This window comes from Pipra filicauda, unplaced genomic scaffold (genome assembly GCF_003945595.2).
Source record: "Pipra filicauda isolate LSUMZ 115617 unplaced genomic scaffold, ASM394559v2 scaffold33_size4404698_pilon, whole genome shotgun sequence".
Taxonomy (NCBI): Eukaryota; Metazoa; Chordata; class Aves; order Passeriformes; family Pipridae; genus Pipra; species Pipra filicauda.
In genome coordinates this window covers 4,271,797-4,287,783 of record NW_024104465.1, presented here as the reverse complement: position 1 = coordinate 4,287,783, position 15,987 = coordinate 4,271,797, and the positions used below count along the sequence as shown (strand labels likewise).

General features: G+C 48.3%; 2 protein-coding genes across 4 annotated transcripts in view; one reads left to right on the top strand and one right to left on the bottom strand.

The window, feature by feature from the left end:
* LOC113982758 (SV2 related protein) overlaps positions 1 to 4,207 on the bottom strand; it is an 18,630-nt gene extending 14,423 nt beyond the window's left edge. The window contains exons 1-2 of the mRNA XM_027711261.2: positions 2,902 to 4,207; positions 1,249 to 1,409 (exon numbers count right to left, since the gene is read on the bottom strand). Coding sequence (XP_027567062.1) covers positions 1,249 to 1,409; positions 2,902 to 2,936 — 196 coding nt within the window. The 5' untranslated portion in view covers positions 2,937 to 4,207. The remainder of the gene's footprint in view (positions 1 to 1,248; positions 1,410 to 2,901) is intronic.
* On the top strand, positions 4,118 to 15,987 carry USP30 (ubiquitin specific peptidase 30). 3 transcript variants are annotated; one of them, XM_039384148.1, is made up of 13 exons: positions 4,118 to 4,184; positions 4,946 to 5,055; positions 5,557 to 5,739; positions 6,331 to 6,434; positions 7,318 to 7,416; positions 8,062 to 8,104; positions 8,361 to 8,455; positions 9,241 to 9,300; positions 10,351 to 10,437; positions 10,944 to 11,024; positions 11,541 to 11,742; positions 12,370 to 12,478; positions 13,111 to 15,987. In XM_039384148.1, exons 2-13 carry the CDS (start codon positions 4,956 to 4,958, stop codon positions 13,358 to 13,360), a joined length of 1,413 nt encoding a protein of 470 aa, XP_039240082.1. In that variant the 5' UTR covers positions 4,118 to 4,184; positions 4,946 to 4,955; the 3' UTR covers positions 13,361 to 15,987. The 3 variants fall into 3 exon arrangements, with proteins under 3 accessions (XP_039240082.1, XP_039240080.1, XP_039240079.1); XM_039384146.1 differs by lacking the exon at positions 4,118 to 4,184 and adding an exon at positions 4,211 to 4,224; XM_039384145.1 differs by lacking the exon at positions 4,118 to 4,184 and adding an exon at positions 4,455 to 4,471.

Sequence of the window (15,987 nt, the reverse complement as noted above, 5' to 3'; positions counted from 1 at the left end):
CCATCCTTTGGGAGAGCCTTTGCTGTGAGTACAACTCCTAATTAACCAGGTAACCTGTTGAGATCTCAAATATATAACTCAGCTGCTTAGTTTTAATACAGTTCCTACTCAGGAAAATCCCTGTGTTCTTCAGGAACGGTGCTAAAATCAAAATAATTCAAATTATTCCTAGAATATTTCAATCCCATAGAGGTAAATCAATGTGGCACCAGCAAATCCAGCACATGTTCAGCCTCTCACTCCTGGGAGTGACTGCTCCAGCCACTGAACTGCAGCTTCTTCTGGGGAGAAATAAGAGCTGTGCAACAGCCCCCACCCAGCAATGCTGGGAGCTGCAGGGAATATTTTATTGCAGGGAAGGTCAACCTGGAATTATTTAAATCAAGAATTTGTCCAAGACACACATATCTTAAAGCCTATTTCTATTCAGAATGCTGAGGGTTGTTTCCCACACAGTGCCACGACCTCATTACTTTGTTTCAGCTGAAGGTGCTGAGATATCTCAAATTCCTTTGCTCAAGTGCAAAAAAACGAACTGAACAAGAAAAGCACATTTTGATATTTGAGCTGTTCAAGTCTCACAGTTGTAACACCTCCAGCAGTTTAAAAAGGATATTCCCCACAGAAAAGCTTTGTCTGGCTCAGAGCTGCCCATCCTCACTCAGCAGAGCCCAAACCCACAAGCCAAGAGGAAATCAAACAAAATCCAGTGGATAAAACAGAGCAGAGATGTTCATAAATAAGATTAATAACATCCTACCAAATTGTCACCTGCCTTGTGTAAGACAAAGCCAATATTTCTCATCTCTCCCAAACCAGTGCTGCCTCCAGGTAGGGAACAGAGGCTGGGATGCCCATTCCTCCTGTCACTCTTGTCCTCTAGGAAAGGAGAAGATGGAAGCACTGCAGATTCATCTCAGCCTTGAAGGAGAGCCAGGTGCACCTGCTCCAGCAAACCTGGCAATGTTTTGGGAGCAGGATCAGTTCTAAGGCAACTAAGAAATAGTGGTGACTGGATCTACAACTCCTAAAAGGGTCTGGTACTGGGGATACAAAGCCAAACACATGGAGCATCCACACAGAATGGGGTGATTAAACCAAGATTTCCAGATGTAACATATTTTGCCTATGCCGTTGTTTCCTGTTTTTCTCTGGGGGTCTTTCACTTTTCCAAACCCAGTGTATCCACCTCAGTTAGATAAAGAGGCCACACCTTTTCCCTGGCAGGAAAACCAGGGACCTACTCACCATCCGTGGGGTTGGCAAATTCCTTTGGCACTGCAGCTCCATCCTCCAGCTCCACAGGTTCTAGCTCTGTCCTGACCCCCTCAATCTGCACCTCGTGCTCTCCTGAAATTCCATCCTCATCCGACCTGGAGCTCTCCCCGGTGTGGCGAAACTTCACCACCCTGAAACCAGGAACAGGGATTAACACTTCCAAGGGCTATTCCAGGAGCTGGGCTTGGTTAGTCTGGGGCCCTAAAGATCATTTAGTAATCCCTCTGCCGTGGGCAGGGACACCTTCCACTAGACCAGAGCTCCATCCAACCTGGCCTTGAACATTCCAGGGATGGAGCAGCCACAGCCTGTGCAGGTCCCTCTGTATCCGCCCCTTCCCTCCAGGATGTGACCCCATCACAGAGCTCAGTGTCACCTTGCTGAGGGTGTCCCTGATCCAGCTGGAGTTTCTGCATCTTCCCAACTGTAATTTTGGAGGTGATGGATTCTCAAAAAGGCAGAGACTGCCCCGAGAATCACAAATCTGAGCAGAAAACAACCTGCCCCATTCCTCAGTGCAGCAAATCAAAATATACATTTATCACTCAGGAATATATGAAACAAATTGACACAGATGAAGGAAAAAAACCCCCAGGGATATTTTCTGTTCCAGACTTGCAAAATCCTCCACTGCTGGGACATCTCAGGGATCTGCTGCATTTATTGGCAAGATCTCCCAGCACAAAACACCTGATTACACCTGCACTGGGAGACACTTTGGAGCATATTCCTGAGTTCTGTTTTAAAAAATGGGAAAACCAGTCCAATAAAATAATGTCTGATTCCTTTTCCTGACAAGCTCAAGGCATCCTAACTAAGGATCTGGAAATAACTGGAGTTAGTGGCCATTTCCCAACTTATCAGGAGTGTTATGGGACAGTTTGCTCTGTCATTGACACGAGCTTATGAATATTTAACACAAACTTTAAACATTCATTCCCTGCCTTGCAGAGCCAAGGGTTTATAAATAGGAATATGTTGCAAAGCACCTGAGAATGGAGCACTGGGAGAAATGGGGTTGGTTTTAAAGGAAACACTTGGCATTGAGGGAAAGGGAAGGAAACCCCGGGGTTAAAGGCACAACGGTTTTATTACTTTTTTTTTTTTTCTTTTGTGCCCAGATCCAGCGACCACATCCCAAAGGCAAAGAGTTCCTGGCAAATATCAGCCTTTTCCTTGTGCAGCAGCGTTTGCCTCTCCAGAACCCCTGGGAATGTCGCTGGTCCTCTCCAAAAGCCCCTTTGCAGGGCAGGTTCTGCTCCGCAGTCGCTCCCGGCAGGAGGAGGAGGATGGGGAGGAAGAGCCTCCACAGCGTTATTTACAGATAAACCCCCTGCAAAGGCGATTCCTACCTTCCCTCTCCCAAAAGCCCTTGGCACTCGCACGGTTTTATCCCACCTCTCCTGATTTTTACCCCCATGCAAAGGAGAAACCCCCCCAAATCGACGGAATTTATGTAACGAACGGTTCCTGCATCCCTGGGGATGCTGAGCCCGGGCAGCACAGCGGGAAAATGGCCTGTTTCCCGCGGCCTAAGCCCCTTCCCGGCAGAATTCCCGTAAACCCGGCGGGATTCCCGCTGTCCCCGCGGGCGGAGGGGCAGGACCCCCCCCGGCTACTCACGGGAGCTGCCGGAGCTGGAACAAATCCTCCTCCATGGCCGGGCGGGGCGGCTGCGCTCATCGCTCCCGCATGGCGGGGTCGGGATCGGGATGAGCGGGATCGGGATAAGCAGCGGGAGCGGGATGCGGGAACGGCAGGAGCGCCGGGAGAGGCGGGATGGGGCTGGACAGCTCCGGCGGGAACGGCCGGGCCGCGCAGCCGCTCGCTCGCTGGACTCGGCTCAGCCGGGCTCAGCTGGGCTCATTTCGGCTCAGCCGAGCACAGCTGGGCTCAGCTTGGCTCGGCTCGGCTCGGCTCGGCTCAGCCGGACTCGGCTGGGCTCGGCTTGGCTCGCCTGCGTTGGGCTCAGCTCGGCACAGCACGGCTCGGCTTGGTTTAGGTGGGCAGGGCTTGGCTCAGTGGGGTTATTTCGGCTCAGCTCAGCACGGCCCGGCTCGGTGTGGCACGGCTGAGCTCAGCTCGGCATGGTTTGGCTCGGGCAGGTTCGGCTTGGCTGAGCTCAGCATGGCTCTGCCGCGTTTGGATGGCTCAGCTCAACTCAGCTTGGTTTGGCTCAGCTGGGCTGGACTGTGCTGGGCTCAGGTCAGCACGGCTGGGCTGGGCTGGGCCAGCCTCAGCTTGGCTCGGTTGGGCTCAGCTGGGATCTGTTGGGCTCAGTTTGGCTCGGCTGGGCTGGGCTGACCTGGATTTACCATGGCTGAGCTGGGCTGGGCTGAGCTTAGCGCAGCCCGACTCGGTTTGGCTCAGCTGGTCTCAGCTCAGCTGGGCCCGGCCCAGCCGCGGTTCCGTGTCCCTGAAGAACCGCAAAGGCTCCATTTAAAGGCGGTCTCGGGGTCCCGCAGGACCAGGGGTGGTTGGGATGTTGGCTCGGGCCATGGAACCCCTGCGGGTCGAAACCCCCGTGGGGTCCAACCCTCCTCCCCCAGCCCGGCCCAGGGCCCCCGGGCCCGTGTCCCTAAGTGCCACCTCCGGGGCTGTCACACCTCCCGGGCTGGGGTGTCCCTGGACGGCCCTTTCCAGGGTTTTTCTCCCGATATCCAACTGAACCTCCCCCGGCGCCACCAGAGCTTTGGCACAGGGCGGTCCCGCCGCTGCCCCGGGGCTCTGAGCCCCCTGCTCGGGGGCTGCGGGGCCGGCCCGGCACATCGGTACCGGCCTGGGACACCGGTACGGGGCCGTTACACCGATACGGGGCTGTCGCACCAGTACAGACCCGGGACACCGGTACAGGCCTGTCACTGCCGGTACCGGCCCGTCATCCCCGGTGCGGACCCGTCACACCGGTACGGGCCCGCCAGGCCCTTTATGGGCCCGTCACGCCTGGTACCGGCCCGTCGGCCCCGGTCCGGGCCCTTCTCCCCGCTGTCCCCCCACCCCGTCCCGGGGTCCCCCCGATGCCGCCCGCGGCCCTCCCGCCCCCATGGCCGGTCCCCCGCAATAACCGCTCCCCCCCGCGCCGCTTCCGGCGCCGTCGCCACTCGCCCGGTCCGCCCCGCCCGCCGGTCCCCCCCGGTCCGCCCGCCCGCGCGTCTGCGTTCCGGCGCGGCCATGCTGGGGCTCGGCGCGGACGGTCCGGTGCGGCGGCTGCTGCGGGCGGGGGAGGGGGCCAGGTGTGAGGGGAGGGGACAGGAGGGACGGGGGAGGGGGCCGGGGGTGACAGGAGGGGGTCGGGACACCGAAGAGGGGGCCGAGGGGGCTTGGGGTGGCCGGGGCGAGATCTCGGCCGAGCCGTTCCCTTTTTCCCTTCGCTTCTCCCTTTCCCTTTTCTCTTCCATTTCCCCTATTCCCTTCTCCCCTTCCCTTCTGCCCTTCCTCTCCCCTTCCCTTCTCCCCCTCCCTTTCTCCCTTCCCTTTCTCTCCTTCCTTTCCCCGCCTTCCCTTTCTCCCCTTTCCTTTCCCCTTACCTTCTTCCCTTCTCCCTTTCCCTCTTCCCTTTTCTCCCTTGTCGCTTTCTCCCTCTGCCCTTCCCCTGTTCCCCTCCCCGGCCGGCCCGTGCCCCTGCCCGTGGCCGTGCCCGTTCCCATGTCCGCGTTCCCGTTTCCAGGCACAGGGTGATGCGGCACTGGGGTGTCGTGGGGGGCGCGGCGGCGGCGCTGGCGGCGGGGCTGTACGTGCTGTGGGGGCCCATGGGCGGCAGGAGACGGCGCCGGAGAGGTACCGGGAATGGGAATGGGGGGACAGGGAATTGGGGGGGGGAGCGGCACTGGGAATGGGGGGACTGGGAATGGGGCTGCTGAGTCGCTCAGTCCGTGGGCTTCTGTCTTCTACACCTTGGCACGGCACCCGTTTCTATTTTCCACTGCCAGAGGGCAAGGTTAGATGGGATATTGGGAAGACATCCTTCCCTGTGAGGGTGGTGGGGCCCTGGCACAGGTTACCCAGAGAAGCTGTGGCTGCCCCATCCCTGCAAGTGTCCAAGGCCAGGTTGGAGCAACCTGGTCTCGTGGAAGGTGTCTCTGCCTGTGGCAGGGGGTGGGACAGGGTTATCTTTAAGTCTCTTCCAACCCAAACCAGTCTGGGATTCTATGAGATAACAAATAAGACTGAAATAATTTAATTTTCACGCCATTATAGCACCTAACACAACATTCCTGCTGACAGATGGTATGTTTTTCCCAGACTTAATGGTGTAACCTCTCACACTTCTCTTTGCAGGGCTTGTCCCAGGCCTCCTGAACCTGGGAAACACGTGTTTCATGAACTCCCTGCTCCAGGGCTTGTCCTCCTGCCCTTCCTTCATCAGGTGGCTGGAGGAGTTCACAGCCCAGTACAGGACAGAGCAGAGCAAGTCCCAGGAGCACCAACACCTTTCAGTCACTTTACTGCAGCTCCTGAGAGGTATTGGAATGTTTTCCTCTTGTGGTAAACTAAGAATAAAATATTTACCATAAACATTATAATTTTTAGTCTTTTTTCCCAAAGAAAGAAGTTCCTGTGGTTTTATTCCCTGTTTAATTTCCCTCTGTAATTTTGAACCCCTTGACCAAGCTCAACCACCTTTCACAGAGGGGCAGAATTCTATAAAAAAAGAAATCCTTAGCAAGGAATTTAAGCTTTTTTTCCCAAGATTTAAATTTTCCAGAAAATCTGGACTATTAAATGAGATACTTTGGATGATTTTGGATAAGAAAATTAAAGCCTCTGAGCTCGAGGTGACTCGTTTCAGACTTGTCCCTGTGCTAAATTCATCTCAGACACATCTTCAAAATGACCCATTGGCTCTCCCTGGCTTTTCTCACAGGGGTTTGTTTTAAAGGAAGTCCCTTGGAAGTTCTGTCTTGGGATGTTCCTACTAAAATGGTGCCAGTTAAGACGTGCATTGAGCTGCTGTGGGGATGAGGGGGCTTTAACTTGGGGTTTGTGAGCTGTGAAATAGTGATTTCCCCCCATTTCTGGCTCCCCTGACATCTGTCCATGCCCTGTCCCCAGCTCTGTCCTGCCAGGAGGTGACAGAGGATGATGTCCTGGATGCCAGCTGCCTGCTGGAAGTGCTCAGGATGAACAGGTGGCAGATCTCCTCCTTTGAAGAGCAGGTGAGTCAGGGAACATTCCTGGTCTTACCCCTGGCCAGGGATAATGGACCTGGAGCTATGGGACCAACTGCCCTTGATGTCAGAGCTGAGTCCTGCTTTAAAAAGGGATGGGAAACCACCATGGGATTGAGGGATGGCATTTACAGTTTGCTGGGATATTCCTCATGGAAAGCCTGCCTGCTTCCAGACCTCAGGATTACCTTCAGACTTGGAAGAGCAGAGCCAGGAATATTAAACCAGATTAAACCAGCAGAGATCCAGCCCTACCTTCCCTATGGCTGATGGATCTGTGCTTTGCTTCCAGGGATGGACTCCACTCACATTTCCCAATTTTCTTACTTGTACCATCCAAGATTTCTAACCTTTCCAGGATTTCTATTCCTTGGCAGCGTTTGCAGCCCTGGGTGCAGTTGGTCAATGAACTCCATCAATATCTCACTCATAAAATACATTCTGTATTTCCAAGGATAGATTCCAATTAAGCTTTTATTGAATTCAAGGAAAACAAGAATTTGGGCTTAAATTCTTTTGTTTTTTCCTCCAAGTGTTTTAGTTTCTTGTGAGTTTATATGGCCCAGAATATCTTTAATACTCTGTGCTGTTATAGAGGTTTTTGGCACAACAGGTGCACAATGGGTGTAATTAATATATTTAATATATTTATATATTTGTTTATATACTATTATTTATTTATGTACTATCATTAAATGGTATTATATATTTACATTATACAACATTATTTAGTAATGTTTATTATATATTTATATTACATTAATAAATACATAAAATGGGCTCTGAGCTGTGATTTTTCCCTGATTTCCCGGGCTATTTCAGCCCTCCTGGGGTGTGTTCTGAAGTGTTTTGGTTCTCACTGTATTCCCAGGATGCCCATGAGCTGTTCCATGTCCTGACCTCTTCCCTGGAGGATGAACGGGACCGGCAGCCCCGTGTGACCCACCTGTTTGATGTGCAGGCCCTGGAGGTGACTCCTTTTATTCCATCAGCAGGAGGAGTTCCTGGAATCTGCCTGGATTCCCAACTGTGCCAAGTGTCTGTTTAGAAGCTCAGGATATTTTTATTACATTCACAAAGCTGCTCTTTGATAGAAATTAATCCATTTGTCAGGCAATTTAAAGAATTTAAAGAAAATGTCTTTGAATTTACACTGATCCTACTTTCCTGAGGGTTTTGCATCCCTAAATCCACTAAATGTAGGGATTTAAATACTAGCACAGAGCAGGAGTCCATCTCAGCAGTTACTCTTATAATGAAAAAGGCTTGAAAACTGCAAAATAGACATTTATGGAGGTAAAATTTATCTTATCCTCCAGTTCAGTGATAAACTTGATGGAAAGTTTCTATCTCTTTTTGCCTAAAATACATACAAAGATATATAAAACCTCATATTTTAGTGCTCTGAGGCAGAGAATTCTGTAGATTAATTATTCATTTTATTAACAGTGTAAATTATAAATTTGTTTTGTGCCAGGTTTTTTTGTTCTTCAAATAAAAAGAGCCACTAAAACTCCCACAGTTGTTCTAATGCCAGAAAAGCCAATTAGGGATGAAATAGGAACATATTTAATTGTTTCTAAGGTTAATGAAATCTTTTTATCTTCCTCTGTAGCAACCAGAAACAACCCCAAAGCAAATAAGCTGCAGAACAAGAGGTAGGATCTGTTCTGGAATATGAATATTCATAGGGGAGTTGCTTTGTTTATTAAGGGAATAATATTAATTGTTCTTTGTCTGTATGGGGCTGAAATACACCTCAGAAATATAAATAAACCCCCATTAATTGTTAGCAGCGGGCCAGAACATGCTTTGGAGCAGTTAATTTTGTTACTGTGGGGCAAAAATGTGGAATTACAGTGATGAACATGGATGTATGGAAAATAAAAGGGTAATTGCAACTTTGTGTTGCAGGATCTCTTCCCCCTGTGTCAAACCACTGGAAATCTCAGCATCCTTTCCATGGGAGGCTGACCAGCAACATGGTTTGCAAACACTGTGAGCACCAGGTACAAAACCAGCTGGTTTTATGTTTATTTATTTATTTATTCATTCAGTTGTCTATCTGTCTAAAATAATTGAAGGAATAAATATATATAAAATATATACATGAGCATGTATAAAATGCATGTGTGAAAATATGTAATATTTTATATATATATGTTTTTATAATATATATTTTTATATATGTATGAAAAGGGACTTAATTTTTCAGCTGTTTATTGTGGTGTTGGTGAGGAATGAGAATTTATCACTATTTATCACTAAATATACTGAAGGAAATGAAGTTTGATCCACTTTGTGGGGATAAAAGCTATTTCATCAAACAGAATAATAGCTGTTATCTTATATAATATAATTAATAATATTACCTGACAATGCACTCCCATGGGTAGTGGTTTAGGACTCGCTGTTAATTCAACAAGTATTAAGATTGCAAAGGGGAATTAATTTTCAGTCCAGTTATCTAGAATGAGGAGATGGAGATAACCTGGATAAAGAAAAGAAATGCAAAAAACAAATCTCATTTATAGTTCAAACTGTAGGAGTTCATTTGTCCTTTTCCTTCTCTAAACCTTGCAAACAAATTTAAAGGAGCGGGAAGAGGCCCAGTTAGTGCCTTAGGCCTGGTGTTCCTGGTGCTGTGCTTGGGATGTGGGGGGTTTGGATCCCATTCCACCAGGGAATTGTGGACAGCACAGGGCAGATGTTCATCCTGTGAGAGTTTGGTTGGGTTTTTTTCTGGCCTGACCTGAGTTCTGGCTCCCTGGATATGTGGAATGTTCTCTTGCAGAGCCCTGTGAGGTTCGACACCTTCGACAGCCTGTCCCTGAGCATTCCAGCAGCTGTGTGGGTACGTATCCCCCTGCTCCAGGATCCAGCCTGTCCCCTTGGAATTGTGGCTTTCTGTTCTCTAGTGCCTTTCTCAGGTGCTGCAACCTCAGAGTAAATTTAAAGCTACTTTAAGGAGTTTCTTTTCCTGCCCTTTTATAATCCTGTGGTGCTACTGCAGGACCTTCTCACTGACATGCTGGTGCAAATCACCAATGAGTACAACAAACACAGGGACACCAGGAGGGTTTTCTTTTTCTCCTGGTGAAGGATTTGTCCTTCCTTGGATTTGATCATATCCCAAGGGCTGCTCCCCACTGTGGGAAGGTGCCCTGCAGCTGCTCTCCCAGTTCACACTTTACCCCACACGGGCTTTTCCATCCGGTGATTTCAACTGGGAATTGTTTCCATTTCTTTTTGGCTCTGATAAACTTCGAGTGCCAAAACACTGCAGATTTTGGGGGGCAAAATGTGCAGGATATTTTCAGATTTTAACACTTTGTTATTTCATTTCTGGTAGTGGTTTGTCTTCCCAGACAGGGAGACTTGCAGTTGTGGAAGTTCTGATTCCTGCCTGCAGAGTGCACTCCTGGACAGCCAGGATTGGGATTTGGACACATGTTGTGCTATTTGGGTTTTGGTTTATACCATCATTGAAGATGATGCCCTTCACCCCTGGCAGTGGGGTGGGACAGGAAGGAAGCCTAAATGCAATTAAAAGCTGTGTTTCTCCTGTGTAGAGGCTCAGAGAGCACAAAGTGACCCCTGAAATGCTGGAACTAGAGAAAAATAGGACAGGAATCTGTGATTTAAAACCCCAGTGAAGGAGTCACACAGGGAGTCACAGCTGTTCTTACCCACAGGCTTCCATGTTTTCCATGTTTAATCCAGGCTGAGGAAGGATCCCCACAATTACATTATCCATCTGCTACACCCAGAGCCATTTAGGCATTTTTTTCAGGAAATAACTGTGCAGTTCTGTAGTTTCTCTGGAAAAAATTATTAAAAATCCTTTCCTAAAATTCAGTGTCTGAAATTCCTGCAAGTAACTTTGGGTTTTCTTGGCACTCAGGGCCGTCCCATGACACTGGATCACTGCCTCCATCACTTCATCTCCTCCGAGTCTGTGAAGGATGTTGTGTGTGATAACTGCACTAAAGTAGGTCGTTGGAATTTCTACAACCTTTGAGCTCAGTTTTAACCCTGCTGACACAATTCTGCCTTCAATTTTTAACTCCTTTTCCTTCATGACTTGAGGAAAGACTCTGACCTGCCTGGGATTTCAAATAGTTAACATGGAGTTCTTATCTCAGGGAATATTTTGAGGCTTTATTTATTACTACTATTACAAAACTTAAAAATGTTTTATTCTGTAATTGCCAGGTATTATTTAGATAGTATTTGGGATATTTATTTGTTCTGGTGTTGTTTGAACACAAACAGAAACATCAGCTGGAGGTGGGGTTTGTTCTGGAAATGTTTCTGCTTGATTTTGGTTTGGAATTCTGATCCTTTAGGATAGGCCAGGAATTCTGAAGAAATTCCTAGGTGTCGTTAATGCCCTGAGCCCAGTTCTAGACAGACAATTTGCAGACCTGCACTGTGATGTAGAATTGGACACAGCAGTAACCAAATAGCCTTATTTTATTTCCCTTCTGATTTCAGATCCAGGCAGAAGGAATTCTAAATGGACAAAGCATAGAAAACCAGAGAACAACATTTGTAAAGCAATTAAAGCTAGGAAAGGTAAGGCAAACTAACCCTCCAAACCTCTTTCTAAATCCTGTTATACAGTAACTCCTTTCTTTGATGTGTTGCTTCATGTCCATTTCTTGCTATTAGACCATTGTAATGTTTTACTTTTAAAAGTAAACTCATTTGGCAAATATTTGTGGGCATTGAGGCCTCAGTTCAGCTAAACATCAAACTCTAAAGAATGTGAATATTTTACTGTTATTCAGCAAAACACTTAAATGTGAGTTTGGCTGGGTCATGCCTTGCATCAGTTCTTGATTTCATCTATTCATAACTACTTGACCTTTTTCCCCTGTGCAATCCATTAGTTATTGAGGATTAGCCCATCCCAGGAATCTCTCAAGGGTCTGAGCTATTGCCGTGTCTTGGGGACGCTGTTGCCACTGAGCCCACACAGAGACAAGGGAACAGCTCAGGGATGCATTTCCTTGTCCCCTGGACTTCCCACCCGTTTGTTTGCATTTAAAACGTGTTCTGATCCTCCTTTCCTGTGGGATGTTCCTGAAGCTGCCCCAGTGTTTGTGTATCCACCTGCAAAGGCTGAGCTGGTCCAACCAAGGCACTCCCCTGAAGCGACACGAGCACGTCCAGTTCAATGAGTTCCTGGTCATGGACATCTACAAATACCGAGTTCCTGTGCAAAAATCCAGCCACAAAACCCCAGAGGAGACCCCTGGAACAAAGGATGGGACAGCAGTGAAATCTCCAGGTACTCTGCCAATAAAATATATCAAGTATTTCTACATTTCACTGAGAAAACATTCTGATGTGCAGAATGCACACAAGAGCAGCATCTTATCGTGGATCTGTGCAAAGAGGGCAAGGAGAAATCCCTTTCCCAGCCACTGTTCCAAAGCTACAGTTCAGTTTTGATCATTTAATTTTATCCTACTAAATATTTAAAAAATCAGAAAACATTATAAAAGATAGCAGAGAACTCAAGTGTTTTATGTTCAGAGGATGAAGGAATGTTGAATTTGGAATGTGCCTGGATTTTTCTTGTTAGTTGTCTGTTCTAAGGCTCCAGGACAAGCAGAGAAGGAATGCTGGGAATGGTGAATTCTGGAAAAACAGTTGTAAAATCCAGCTGTAGTAGGGCCGTCCTTTAGGCAGCTCAATAATCCGTTCAGTCGGGATTTTGTGAACATGGTAATTTTTATATTTGTCATGTAAAAACAATCACTGCTGTGCTTGGATATTGCAGTCCTCTGGATCTGGAAGGGAGTGTGATGGGTAAAGAATTAGAATAAGTAAAATACATTATCATAAGTGCTGTTATTAGCAATATAACAGTAGCATTTAAGTTAAATTACTGACTGTCTCCTTCCTCTGGCAGAAGCAGAACAAACCCCTGGTACCAAACCACTCTTCATGAATGGTGCCTCCTCCTCCTCGTTTTTAATGTCCCCAGGAACTTTTCCACTTGCTGCATTCCCTGAGTGCAGGTAAGTTAGAGATTTGTACCCTGTCTGTCCTTCAAATTGTCTTCATTTAGTCTGTCTTTGTCATGAGGCTGCACAGGCACAGAATTTAACATCAGTCCCAGCTCCTGCCCTTGTCTCTTGGCTGATTTTTAGTAGTTCTTTTCTCTCCTATAGATCTCTTAGAGATTTCTTTCAAACATTTAACAAGCTGGAGATCTTTTCTAGATTTCTTTCAAACATTTAGCAAGCTCGGGATCCCTTATAGATTTCCTTTCAAACATTTAACAAGCTCGGGATCTCTCATACATTTCTTTCAAACACTGTATTTAACGAGCTTGATTTCAGCTGCACCTGCCATGGTTCTACTTGGTAAATCAGCCTTGAGGCTCCTCCTGGTAATCCTTTTTTGCAGAATCCCAGAATCGTTTGGGTGGGAAGGGACCTTAAAGCTCGTTTAGTCCCACCCCTTGCCTTGCGCAGGGACACCTCCCACTAGCCCAGGTTTCTCCAAGCCCTGTCCTTGAACATTTTCACGGGTGGGGCAGCCGCAGCTTGTGCTGGAATTCCACCTGTGGAGCCACATCTTTGTTCCAAAAGCAGTTAGGGGGTGCCGTGGTGTGTGTTTTCCCCGTGCTGACGCTGTGCTCCCGCAGCGCCCCGCTGTACCTGTACCGGCTGATGGCGGTGGTGGTGCACCACGGGGACATGCACTCGGGGCACTTCGTGACCTACCGGCGCTCGCCGAGCCCGCGGGGGGCCCTGGCGGTGCCCGGGCAGTGGCTCTGGGTGTCGGATGACTCCGTGCGCAGGGCCAGCCTGCAGGAGGTGCTGGCGGCCAGCGCGTACCTGCTGTTCTACGAGCGCGTCCACGGCCGTGCCCCGCAGCGCGGCCCCGAGGAGTGACCGCGGGACAGCGGCTGCCCAAAGGCGGGACTACGACTCGCTCAAACTCCTTCCAGCTCCACGTGGCACCTGCTCTGCAACCCGCCCCCATCCGAGGTTCCCCTTCCCCGGGAGTTGTGTTTTGTACCAAAAGTCGCCGCCCGAAGCCGTGCGGCCCCAAAGTGTGCGTGTGTTAGAGAAGCGTTTGTTGTGTCGGTGATTCTTGTCATCTCAGGCTTCCCAAGGCTGCGTCCCGTGCCCTGACATGGCAGTTTTCCAAGGGAGATGCTCAGTCCTCCACATTTCACTGCAGGTGTTCCGGAAGGGGGAGCCCTGGGAGGGGTTGGTGGGAAGCTGCTGTTGGCAAAGGCAATGATCTAAGAAACCAAGTGCCTTGAGCTTCCTTGAACAGCTGCATTGCCACTGTCTGACCCCACTGCATGTCCAGTGTGTCCCGGGAATGCCCCACCGCCATGGGATGAACTAGTGGAATCAGATTTCCCTTGATATCCCAGCTAATCAGTCTGTCAAGTCAGGCGTCTCCACAAACAGCCACAATCAAAAAATTTCCCTGTTCACATAATTTTCCTCACTACTTTAGTTATTTATACATCATAGAAGTCCTTCTGCTGATTCAAAGGGCAGTTTCCTTTTCCCAGGAGGTAATTTTTTTCTCTATTAAGAGCTGAAAACTTAATTTATTGCTCCCTCTCTTTGGAATATAGCTGGAATCAGCACACAGACATGGTTGCTAGTGATCGGTATTGTCATTTCCTTCAGCACTGTTGAATACCATTGCTTGTAGCATCGACTACAATTTTAATGCTGTGATTTCCAAGCTGCTGGAAGTGTTCTAGACTTGCCCTTCCCATTTTAGTGCTGGAAACTGCCATTTCCCACCACTGGACTGGGCTTGGACTGGCTGGGAGTGGGAGCTGAGCTGAGCCCTTGTCTTTGTTAAGTGGAATATCAACAATAGGATCAGCACTGGTAGGCACTTACTGGTCTTGTGAAGCCAGTCTGGGAACACTGGTGTCACTGCACCAGCCCCAGGCTGGCCTGTAAATAGAAGTAAGGTAAATTCTGCTGCTCTAGACTGATGTGCAAAAAAATAAAATCCCAAACAAAGCAAGGAAGGAGAAGCAGCAAAAATTCTCCTTTAAAATTCTCCTGCTTGTCAATCACCAGGAATAAAGTATGTAGGTTATTTTTAGCTCTTTTCTATCCTTGTAAGCTTGGAGGAGAAAACCACTCATCAAAGCTTTTTCAGTGTGAAACAGCAGCTTAAGTTTTCAAATAACAACTGTCTTAATAGTTTTTTAGGGCAACTTTGTACCTCATGTGTTCATATTGCTGCCCAAAGCTCGGAGGTGTTTGGAGCTCCTCATAGGAGGCTCCAAACCAGCCAAAGCAGGAGTGGTAATGGATGGATATGCAAAACTATTTACACAACTCATCATTCCAGAGTATGGAGCACAATTCCTGTTCCAGGTGATGCTCATAGTACATAAATAGTGATAAATCCACTGCTGTACTAGTTCCTGGGAAGTCTCCCTGGCTGTGCTAGGCTAGAGTAGCTTGGTTTTAACCTGTTTTAAGTTATAGAAAAACAACAAGAAAGCAAACAAAAATAATCCTGAAGGATGCATAATGCCAAAAAAATGCCCTGGCCACTGAAGTGAGAGCTGAGAGAGCTGGAGAAGGAGCCAGCCCTCCATACTGGAAGCACTGGGGTGCAGCAGGAGCTCTGTGAAGCAGTGCAGGGGATCATCTAAAACCATCACACAAAACCTCTCCCTCCAGCAGATCAACCATTGTACCTCAGAACTCCAACCATTTCCACTGCCAGCAGCGTGTACCCTGCAATATCCATTCTCAACACTCTGTTTAGAGGTTTTATCTGCATTTTGGAGTCCAGCTGAGCAGACGTTTGGTTTAGAACACAGTCAAGCTGGAGGTGGGGCAGAGGATATGCACAGTGTGGGCTGTGTCTTGAATTTGTCAGGACAGGGACATAAAGTCACTTCTTACTGCACAGTCCATGTATTTTCTCTTGCAAAGAGCTGCATTTGCCTTGGCTGTGAGTTGACTCTGGAAGCTCCCTCAAGGGCTGTCAAGGGGAGGGATGAGTAGTCAGCATTTGACCCAGCTTTCTCTGTTAGGAAGGAGGAGATGGAGCAAATATCAGCACCTCAGTCCTAGTCCTGAGCTGTGCAAGATCCTCCCACAGCCCACTGTGAGCATCAGACCTGGGCAGGGGTTTGTGAGCCAACCCTCCCCTTGGAGGTCACTGGGATCAGTGTTTTCCAGCCAGCCCTCACATTTGGAGCTCACAGGACTCTGTGAAGGTGTTTGTGAGCCAGCCCTCCCCTTTGAGGTCACAGGGCTCTGTGGAGGCACGAGGTTCAAATGCTGTTACTTGTCACAAGCTGCCATGGTGGAGAAGTTGTTAATAAAATGTAAAAAAATATTAAGACCTCCAAGATGCCATCTGTGTGTTTGGGTTATCCTTGTCTCATTTTGCGTGTTATTTAAAAATGTATATTCTGGTCAAACCACTGCACTGCTGTTTGAATTTGCGTTTTCACTTCAGGGTATTTTTGTAACTGTACAGTAGCAATAAAAACCCAAACTTATTACAAAAATCA

What these genes read in the sequence shown, in the direction of transcription:
- USP30 (XM_039384148.1), top strand. Translation starts at nt 4,956, where the DNA reads ATGCGGCACTGGGGTGTCGTGGGGGGCGCGGCGGCGGCGCTGGCGGCG. An exon ending in TGTGTGATAACTGCACTAAA is followed by an intron (nt 10,438 to 10,943) that starts GTAGGTCGTTGG and finishes TTCTGATTTCAG; the next exon opens with ATCCAGGCAGAAGGAATTCT. An exon ending in GACAGCAGTGAAATCTCCAG is followed by an intron (nt 11,743 to 12,369) that starts GTACTCTGCCAA and finishes TTCCTCTGGCAG; the next exon opens with AAGCAGAACAAACCCCTGGT.